At 53.4% G+C, this 10,922-nt stretch overlaps 1 protein-coding gene across 1 annotated transcript; it reads left to right on the top strand.

Annotated features, from left to right (window-relative positions):
• Positions 1-6: 6 nt before the first annotated feature.
• Positions 7-10,895, top strand: LOC103611213 (fibrinogen-like protein 1). Its single transcript, XM_008628696.2, has 7 exons — positions 7-742; positions 1,632-2,370; positions 4,412-4,634; positions 5,727-5,864; positions 7,501-7,717; positions 9,065-9,260; positions 9,986-10,895. Exons 2-7 carry the CDS (start codon positions 1,996-1,998, stop codon positions 10,130-10,132), a joined length of 1,296 nt encoding a protein of 431 aa, XP_008626918.1. The 5' UTR covers positions 7-742; positions 1,632-1,995; the 3' UTR covers positions 10,133-10,895.
• Positions 10,896-10,922: the final 27 nt, after the last annotated feature.

The following is a 10,922-nucleotide window of genomic DNA, read 5'->3' on the forward strand; positions in this document are numbered from 1 at the left end:
GGGATCTAATCCATGGATATCTAGGAAAGCTGCTGGAAAAGCCGCGAGGTTCCATCCCAGCAGATGTTTCCCAACAAAAAATTCCCTTTTCTGGGCATTTCCCGCTTGGGATTGCGGGAATCAGCCTCGGGAAGCTCTTTGCCTTAAAGGGGGGAAACCCCACAGCCAACGGATTTTTCCAGGAGGGAATTCCCTGGTTTCACCTCCCATTCTTACGGCTGGATTAATTAGGGGCTCATTAGCATATTTCATTAAATCTCCCATTCCCGTGGTGGATTAATCCGTGCACTTAATTAGCATCCCTACGGCTGATTAATTAGCCCACGGAATTCACGAGCCGGTGGACGTTATTCCCTCCCAAAATTCAGGAGCAAACCCTGGGATAGGGAATTAAACCCCAGCTCTGATTTCCGGTCTCTCAACAAGCTCGGGAAGCTTTCCCATAAAAACTCTGGGAAAACACATTCCCACCATAGGAAAACACATCTCCGGGCTGGGCCGGGGGGATTTGGGATGAGCAGGAGCCCTTCCCGGCTCCGGAGGCTCCGGAATAATCCGCCGGCTGCTGAGAAGGTCACGCCGGGCTCGGCTGGATCCTCCTTCCCGCCGGCGGCTCGCTCATCCCTATTTTTAGAGCCGTGAGAGGATCAGTGGGAATAAGGATTCCGTGGGCCCTGCTCCCCATGGCCGGCCGGAATCCGCCGCTCGCCGCTCCCGGACACTCCGGCTGGGACCACCGGAGGTAGGTTGGGAATTCCGGGAAGTTGCCCTGGGATCCGTGGGATTCCTCGTCTGTGCTTTTTCGTCGGGAGAAACCTTGGGAAGAGGCCCAGGGCTGGTTCCAAGGGAAGCGCTGTTTTTTGGGATAAAAGGGGTCAAGGGGGGTGTTCTTCCCGCTTGGATGGGGTCTCTCCTCATTCCCGTTGGATCCGAGCCCGGGTGGGAGAGCCAATCCCAGGTTGGGATCCATCCAGGCTCTTCCTGGGTGGTCCGGGATTCCCATGGGGATAATTCCATGTGTAGTTATAAATCCCAAGGAAAAACCCTGCTCAGGGATATGGAGAGAGCATCAAATCCATGGATGGGCCTGGGAATGGCTGGAATGGGATTGGGAATGTTGGGGGGGAGGGGTCTGATCCATGGATATTCCTGGGAATGGGATTAGGAATGTTGGGGGAAGGGGGGGGTTTAATCCATGGATATTCCTGGGAGTGGGATCGGGAATGTTGAGGGGAGGGGGTCTAATCCATGAATATTTCTGGGAATGTCTGGAATGGGATTGGGAATGTTGGGAGTGGGGGTGTCTAATCCATGGATATTCCTGGGAATGGCTGGAATGGGATCGGGAATGTTGGGGGTGGGGGTGTCTAATCCATGGATATTCCTGGGAATGGGATCGGGAATGTTGGGGGGGGGGGGGGCTAATCCATGGATATTCCTGGGAATGGCTGGGTGGGTCTAATCCATGGATATTCCTGGGAATGGCTGGGGTGGGATGGGGAATGGGGATGGGGGGGTGTCTAATCCATGGATGTCTCTGGAAACGCCTGGAATGGGAACCAGGAATTTTGGGATGTGGATGGACATCCCCTTTTCCACCGTCCGTCTCCTTGCTCTGATTCCCACTCCAGGAAGTGCTGGAATACCGGGATACCCAGTCTGGGGGAGCCATCTCCTTCCTACACCTGATCCCGAGCAGGCGGAATTCCAGAATTCCCTTCCCGAGGGAGCAACCACCTCATCCCAACTTCCACAGCCTCCAAGCCGCTCCGGAGGGAGGGAATCGCAGCCCACGGAGCCGGCAGAGAGCGGAGGATCCCAACCAACCCCAGCCAGGATTTTTATGGGATCAGATCCTTTTCCCGGATGACCGGAGCTCTGGGATCCTTCCGGATGCTCTGATCCCATAAAGCCGCATTTCCTGGGATCGTTACGCCCTGGGAATTCTCCCGTTCGGACACAACACCCACCCTGAGGATCACCCCCGCTTCCCTCATGGAATTCCGCCCGGGAAAAGCGGGCTTGCTCTCTGTTCTCCTCATGGCCGCGCTGAGCCGCCAATCCCTGGAAAAATCCCTTCCCGTGGGTTACCGGGAGCACGAGGATCCTCGGGAAAGCCCGGGATTGATCCAGTGCGGGGAATACAGCAACCAGGTGCTTCCCAACGGGCGCTGCCGGATCGTGGCCACGCTTCCGCAGGGCGACGAGCAGCGGTGCCCGGATCTGTTCCGATGCACGGACGAGGTCTCCTACTGGCTCCACGAGAACGAGGAGCGCAAGCAGCAGATCCTGGAACTCCGGGAATTGATCTCCGAGCTCCAGGAGGAGCTGAGGAATCACCGGCACCGGATCAAAGCCCTGGAGATCCAGGTGAAAAAGATCCGTGGGGTTTTTTTTTTTTTGGCCGGGGGTGCTGCCGGTTGCTGGGTCGGAACTCGGATCGGGAGCATTCCCGGGATCATTTACTCAGTATCAACCCCAAATCCTTGAGTTTTATCCATGGGATCTCCTCCATCTTTGAGATTTCCGTGGAAGGGCTGCAGATCCATCCCATTCCCAAAGCCCTGGAGATCCAGGTAGAAGTGTCCATGGGCCTTTTCCATGGGTGCTTCCAGCTCCTGGAATTTGGCACGGTTGGAGCTCAGATCGGGAGCATTCCCGGGATCATTTCTGCAATGTCAACCCCAAAGCCTTGAGTTTTATCCATGGGATCTCCTCCACCTTTCCCGGAGCGGTTTCTCAGACTAAACCTGGAGTTCCACCCATGGGATGGATCAGGAGCATGCCAGGGATCATTTTCCTCAATTATCAGCCCCAAATCCTTGAGTTTTATCCATGGGATCTCCTCCACCTTTGGAAGGATTGTGGCTTCATCCCATTCCCAGAGTGGTTTCCCAGACCAGACCTGGAGTTCCACCCATGGGATGGATCAGGAGCATGCCAGGGATCATTTTCCTCAATTATCAGCCCCAAATCCTTGAGTTTTATCCATGGGATCTCCTCCACCTTTGGAAGGATTGTGGCTCCATCCCATTCCCAGAGTGGGTTCCCAGACCAGACCTGGAGTTCCACCCATGGGATGGATCAGGAGCATCCCAGGGATCATTTTCCTCAATATCAACCCCAAATCCTTGAGTTTTATCCATGGGATCTCCTCCACCTTTGGAAGGATTGTGGCTCCATCCCATTCCCAGAGTGGGTTCCCAGACCAGACCTGGAGTTCCACCCATGGGATGGATCAGGAGCATGCCAGGGATCATTTTCCTCAATTATCAGCCCCAAATCCTTGAGTTTTATCCATGGGATCTCCTCCACTTTCGGAAGGGCTGCGGATCCATCCCATTCCCAAAGCCCTGGAGATCCAGGTAGAAGTGTCCATGGGCCTTTTCCATGGGTGCTTCTGGCTCCTGGAATTTTGTAGGGTTGGAGCTCGGATTGGGAGCATTCCCGGGATAATTTCCTCAGCATCAACCCCAGATCCCTCAGTTTTATCCATGGAATCTCCTCGACCTTTGGAAGGGCTGCGGATCCATTGCCAGACCCGCGGGAGGGATTGGGAAGCGGGAGGGAATTCCCAGGCTGCTGTGGGATTTGGGAATTGCTGGCTAAGGCCTGCTCTGCCGTCTAACGGACAGGGAGCACGGAACGAGGCGAGAGCGGCACATTCCCGGTGGGATCAGGGTGTCCATCCCCTGGAATCAGCTCTGGAAATCTCCTGCCAGCTTCTCCCTGGATTGGGATCCAAAGGCTGCTTTTCCTAAAAAAACAAAGGGGGAAAGGGACGTGAACGTTCCTTTAGGGGCATCCAGGCTTGGAATTCTCAGCACATGGAGCTGCTGGAGAGAGTCCAGAGGAGGCCACGGAGGGCTGGGAGAGCTGGGAATGTTCACCTGGAGAAGGGAAGGATCCAGGGAATCCTCGGAGCCGCTTCCCGAGCCTAAAGGGGCTCCAGGAGAGCTGGGATTTGGGATAAAGGGATGGGAAACAAGGAATGGCTTCCCAGTGGGAAAGGGGAGCAAAGGGGAGCTTGGGCTGGGATGTTGGGAAGGAATTCCTGGCTGGGCTGGAATTCCCAGAGAATCCCTGGACCCCTGGCAGCATCCAAGGAAAGGCTGGAGCAGCCTGGGATAGCAGGAGGTGTCCCTGCCCGCGGGATGGGATGAGCTGGAATATCCCGATGATGAAATTGTTTGGAAAGGATTCCCATATTCCCAACCTGCTCTTCCCTGCCCATGCCCTCCCTTCACGGAATCCTGGGAATATGAAGCCGGATGGGCTGGGAGCTTCCAAGAGACCATGGCACAAGAATTCCAACACCACCCTTGGAATGTTCGATCCCCGATCCCACCGTCCCCACCCATCGCTGGTGTCCCCATCATTCCCAATCCCGTTTTCCCTTCTTTTCCCGCAGCACGAGGAGGCGGCGGGGCACAACCAGAGCCTCCTCCAGAGGGTGCAGGACCTGGAGCAGCATTCCCGGGAATCCAGCACGCTCCAGCACATCCAGGCCACGCTGCTCTACGACATCCAGGCCCAGATCAACAACATCTCCGCCCTGGCCGACTGGGCCTGGAGGAATCCCAGCTGCCTCCATCCCGCCGATATCCGCATCCAGGAGGAGATGCAGCATCCAGGTGATGGGAATGGCGTCGGGAATGGCGTCGGGAATGGGGCCAGGAAGGGCTGCAGGAAAAACGCTTCAAATCCCACTCGATCCCAAGGGATTCCGGGGCTTTTCCAGCTCCGTGGATGTGGGAGGTGCTCGTAGGGAGCGGCTCAGGAGCCCACCTGGAGTCTGCCCAAATCCAGGGAATGTTTTCCAGGCAAAAACCAGCAGAAATCCTTGAAAACTGGGGGATTTCCCACAAAAAAATTCGGTTTTCCCCTTAAAAAAACCCCAACCATTTTTTGTGATTTCTCTGTTTTCAATGAATTAATTTGAGGGGGTTTTGGCCAATTTTTTGGTTGTTTTCCCTGGAATAATTTGGGATTTGCCTTCTAAAATTCCCAGCATAAAATCAGGGCTTCGCCAAAACTTTTCCACTTTGAAAAACAACAATTTTTTTCGTATTCCTCTGTTTTTAATAAATTAATTTTGATTTTTTTTGCCAATTTTTTGGTTGTTTTCCCTGGAATAATTGGGGGTCTTCCTTGGGATAATTTGGGATTTTCCATCAAAAATTCACAGCATGGAATTAAAGCTTGGGTAAAGCTTTTCCACTTCAAAAAACAACAATTTTCTGTAATTTCTCTGGTTTTAGTGAATTAATCTTGATTTTTTTTTTTTGCCAGGTTTTTGGTGATTTTGCCCAAAATAATTTCGGGTTTTCCTTGGGAAAATTTGGGATTTTCCATCAAAAATTCCGAGCATAGAAATCGAATTTTTAGTGAAATTTTTCTGCTTCAAATCATTCCATTATTTCTCTATTTTTAACGAATGAATTTCCATATTTTTTTCCCCAGGTTGTTTTCCCTGGAATAATTTCATATTTTCCCTGGAATAATTTGGAATTTTCCCTGGAATAACCCTAGAGCCCCTTTAGGCTCTGGAAAACTCTGGAAAAATCCCTTGTGGATGGTTGGACCTGGAGCCTCTTTGCCAAAAGTTGACGGCTGAACCTCCATATCCGGGAATTTTTTTTTCCCAGTTTTTTCAGATTTGTAGGAAAAGCGTTTCCCTCCTCCCTCCAGGCTGTAACCGCGACTCTCCCTCTTCCCATTCCCAGAGACGAAACACGGCCGGAATTGTCCCATCGACTGCGCTTCCGTCTACTCCAACGGGCTCCGGAGATCCGGGATTTACAGCATCCTGCCCTCGGTCCGCGGCGTTCCCATCGAGGTCCTGTGCGAGATGGACACGGAAGGTCCGGGAAAAGGATCCTACGGCTTCTCCCGACGGAGCTTTGGGTGGGATTTGTATCCTGGTGATTCCCAGGGTGGCTGGGTGCCGGAATGGTGACATTCCCAAAGCTTCTGGAGCTCCAGGAGGGTTTGGACAACGCTGTCAGGGACAGAGTGGGAATTCTGGGGTGTTCTGGAGTTGGATCCATGATCCTGGTGGGTCTCATCCAGCTTGGGATGTTCCATGATTCCGTGGGGTTTTTTCGAAGCAGATATAGGGAGTCCCAAATCCTGGAATGGTTTGGGTGGGAAAGGACCTCGAAGCTCATCCCATTCCAATCCCAACATCGTCCCCAATCCCAGGCTGCTCCAAGCTTTCCCTGGACACTGCCAGGGATCCAGGGGCAGCCACAGCCTCTCTGAGAATTCCAGCCCAGCCGGGAATTCCTTCCCAGGATCCCAGCCCAAGCTCCCCTTTCCCACTGGGAAGCCATTCCCTGCCTCCTGCCCCTCCAGCCTTTATCCCAAATCCCAGCTCTCCTGGAGCCCCTTTAGGCTTGGGAAGGGGCTCCAAGGATTCCCTGGATCCTTCCCTTCTCCTGCTGGACATTCCCAGCTCTCCCAGCCTGGCTCCGGAGCAGCCTGTGGATTCCCACGTTTCAGGAAGGAGAATCCCGGAGGAGCAGCTGCTCCCTGGGGGTGTCTGGAGCATCTCAGGGAATCTGAGGCCTTTGTGGGATCATTCCCATTCCCTGTGCTGGACTGAGGAGGTGGGAGGTGGATCCTTGTCCACATCCTGCGGGAAGGAACCAGGTGACCCACAAGTGATGGGAATCTTGGGATGCATGGAATTCATCCGGAATGCAGTCTCTGGCGTGTCACCGGGATTCTTCCCGTGACCATCCAAGCAATCCTGGACACTGGAGGGGGACAGGATGTGGAGACAGCTCATGGAAAGATGGCCCCGATCCCACGTCTTCCTCCCAGTGAAAATCTTGGAATGAAGGGATTCGGACAGATGGGAGAGCAGATGGAGCCGGGGAGAGAATTCTGGGAGAGCTCCTGGGCTGCAGGAACGGGACATAAACTCTGGGATTTCCCATTTGTTCCAGTCCCAGACCATTCCCTTCCCAAAAAACGTTGCTCCCTCTCACTTCCAGACACCTGAAAATCTGGGGTAATCCATAGGGAATCATCCTCATGAGCCCCTGCCGAGGTGGGATCCCTTTTCCATGAGTTGTGGCGTGACAAGGACACTTTTTATGGAATTATGGAATGGTTTGGGTGAGAAAGGACCCTAAATCCTATCCCATTCCATGAGGGAATTCCCACTATTCCAGGCTGCTCCAAGCCCTGTCCAACCTTGGACACTCCCAGGGATCCAGGGGCAGCCACAGCTTCTCTGGGAATTCCAGCCCAGCCCCTCCCCACCCTCCCAGCTGGGAATTCCCTCCCAAGATCCCACCCCAAGCTCCCCTTTCCCACTGGGAAGCCATTCCCTGCCTCCTGCCCCTCCAGCCTTTATCCCAAATCCCAGCTCCCCTGGACGCTTCCAGGGATTTGAATTCCACACCTTTGCTGATGGATCCTCCCTAAAATCCTTGTCTGGGACCCTCTGGATTTTCCCGGATATTCCCATTTCCCGTCCTTTCCCAGCAGGTGGGGGCTGGACGGTCATCCAGAGGCGCCAGGATGGATCCGTGGATTTCAACCGGACCTGGAACGAGTACAAGGAAGGATTTGGGGACCTCAACGGGGAATTCTGGCTGGGGAACGACAACATCCACAGGATGACGAGCCAAGGGGATTATTCCCTACGGATCGACCTGGAAGACTGGAATAACAAACACAAACACGCCTTCTACCAGGTCTTCAGGTAAAACGCGGGATGATTCCTGGGATTTCAAACCCTGGGAGACCCTCAGGCAATGGGAATTCTCTCTAGAGACGTTTCCAGGCTGAGCCCAGTCTATCCTTGCCTTCCCAGCAGGATTTGATCCCAAATTTGATCCCAAATTTCATCCCAAATTTGAAGTTGGGTGCAAGTTAGGGAATGTGTGGTGTCACCCGGCCATGCTCAAATTCCACATCCATGGGAGAAGGGAGATGTAGGATCCAATGGATAATCCCTGCCTATCGCCTGGTTTTTATTCCCAGATTGCTGAGCTCTGTGTCCGAAATCCAAGGATTTTGAGGATTTTGCCCTGGTTTGGATTTTTGGTCCTCTCCACTCATTTATTTCCTGGCATCCTTTGGAATCTCCAGCCCTTCCCTTCTTCCCGTGTTTTATTTTTCCAACCACATCAGCCACATCCTGGATTATTCCTGAGCGACCAGGAATGTCTGGATTGTCCCAGAGGATCCCCTTCCCTTTTTTTCCTGGAAATGCTCGTGGCTCCTAAAATCCCGGAATGCTTTGAGTGGGAAGGGACCTTAAAGCCCATCCCATTCCCTGGGCAGGGATTCCACGATCCCAGATTGCTCCAAGCTTTCCTGGGACACTCCCAGGGATCCAGGGGCAGCCACAGCTTCTCTGGGAATTCCAGCCCAGCTGGGAATTCCTTCCCAAGATCCCAGCCCAAGCTCCCCTTTCCCACTGGGAAGCCATTCCCTGCCTCCTGCCCCTCCAGCCCTTTCCCAAATCCCAGCTCTCCTGGAGCCCCTTTAGGCTCGGGAAGTGGCTCCAAGGATTCCCTGGATCCTTCCCTTCTCCAGCTGAACATTCCCAGCTCTCCCAGCCTGGCTCCAGAGGCGCTCCAGCCTCATCCAGCACCACAAAAACCCCTGCATTCCATGCCCTGCCATATCCCAGGAGCAACCCAGGATAGTGGGAGGCGGCAGGGCTGGACCGGGATGAGCATTGAGGTCCCTTCCCACCAAACCATTCCATAATTCCATGATTCCACTAATTATCTCCATCTCCGGGAGGAGCTGGATGCTCCTTGCATGGAGAGCGCTGGATAATTAAAGGGATTTTCCCAAAGCTCCCACATTCCTTTGTTGTGGCTTCCCGGTCATTCTCCGCCCATTTCATCCCGAAATTCCAACATTCCCGACCACGCCCATCCCACAGAAGGAAAAAATCTCCTCATCCTTGACTTTTCGAGGCGGTGAATCCCAGCAGGGAGGCGGCTGCGCCTCAGGAGCGCCGTATCCCGGTTGGAAAGCACAACCCCGCTGAAATTCCGACCATCCCAACGGAATATTCCTTTGCTTCCGGCAGCATCGAGGACGAGGAAAACTTTTACCGGCTGCACGTGGACGGATTCAGCGGCACCGTGGAAGATTCCTTCGCCTGGTACCACGACAAGAGGAGCTTCAGCACCCCGGATTCCGGGAATATCTGTGCCGAGATTTCCCACGGAGGCTGGTGGTACCACCAGTGCTTCTTCTCCAACCTCAACGGGGTTTACTACAAGGTAGGATGGGAGGGATTTGGGAATTTTTTTCCCGACCGGAGCTTCCTTTTTTCCAAGATCAGAGGGATGGACATCAAGGAAAAGTGGGATGGAGATGGTGGAATGTGAGGAGCGAGGCTGTTGCTCCTGGAATCATGGAATTGTTGAGGTTAGAGAAGCTCTCCAAGACCGAGTCCGACCATTCCCAACATTTCCAATCCCACCACTGATCCATGTCCCTCCAAATCCACATGGATCTGAAATCCCTCCAGGAATGGGGACTCCAGCACTGCCATGGGCTGGAAAATCCTTTCCAGGCAGGAATTGTTCTCGGTATCCAACTAAATTCCCCCATGGACAGCTGGAGGCCGTTCCCTCTCATCCCATCCCTCATTCCCTGGGAGATCATTCCCGATTCCTGCCTGGCTTCACCAACCGCTCCAGAGCGGGAATAAAAGGAGCGCTGGGCACCGGAGCGATCCAGCTTTTCCAGAGACGCCTCTGCTCGCTGGGGTTTGGAATGACACGGAAACCTCTGGAATGGGTGACTCAGCCGCCGGAAATTCCAATGAGGCTCCAGAGGGACCTTTGGGAAAATTTAGGGATTTATGGGCTTTTTTATCCCACGTTATCCTTAAGGTCTTTGCTCCCACATTTCAGAGGAGTCGTTTTTCCGATATTCCCATCCCGGATGGTGCTTCCAAGTGTTTCCCTCTCCTGAGCCTTCTCCTTTCTCTGCTTCCCAGGGCGGCCGATATTCCATTAAAAACCGGAAGATGCTGGGTCCGGATGGGATCGTGTGGTATTCCTGGAAGGACACGGACTATTATTCCCTACGGAAGGTGGTCATGATGATCCGGCCGCGCACATTCCGGCCCCACCTCTCCCCGTGACGGATCCCGGGATATTCCCCCTTTCACATCCCATGGAATGTTGGGGAGGGAGGGCTGGGAATTGTGCAGAGAAACTGATTCTGGAAGGACCAAGCGGTCACTGTTGGATTTTGTGGGAATGGATCCAAGCAGGATTCAACAGGGAATTGATCCAAGTCCTCCGACGTGGGAGCTCTCCTGGGAATGTGGAGGTGATTCCTGGGAAAGGCTCTGTGTTCCACCAGGCTTGGGCATTCCCAAGACGAAATCCAGTTGTCCGGATGATGGGAATCAGCTCCGAACTGATCCGTGCGGATTTCCGTGGCCACCAACCCGACGGAATTTCCCAACGGAAGTAAAGATCCAGCCATACCGCGGGAGTTTTCCAGGTGGGATTTGATGGACCGGCTTTTATTCCAGATGATTTGCATCCCGTTCCCAAAGATCCCGAAGATCCATGACCACAGGGATGCCCGGAATTGGCTCTGAGGGAAGCCAGGAGATCCAATGTGCATTCCCGTGGATGGAATCATGGGAAGACGAGGAAGGATTGTGTTCCACACCTGGATATCAACCATCGGGAAGAGCAATATTCCAGATGAAAAGCTTCCCAAAAAAACCTGGGAAGTTTTCCATTTCTCCTTCCGTTTTCACCTTCCCGCCCTCTCTCTGGCAAAGAATTCCGGATGGATTTTCCATCCATCCTAAAAAGGAATGATCGGAAGGGATTTAAAATCCATTTTTTCACTGCCTTACTCCAGATAATTAGAATTGATTGAATTAACTTGAATAATTAATTTTTTTCCCACTG

The sequence above is a fragment of the Corvus brachyrhynchos genome, unplaced genomic scaffold (genome assembly GCF_000691975.1).
Source record: "Corvus brachyrhynchos isolate BGI_N302 unplaced genomic scaffold, ASM69197v1 scaffold222, whole genome shotgun sequence".
In the NCBI taxonomy this organism is placed as follows: Eukaryota; Metazoa; Chordata; class Aves; order Passeriformes; family Corvidae; genus Corvus; species Corvus brachyrhynchos.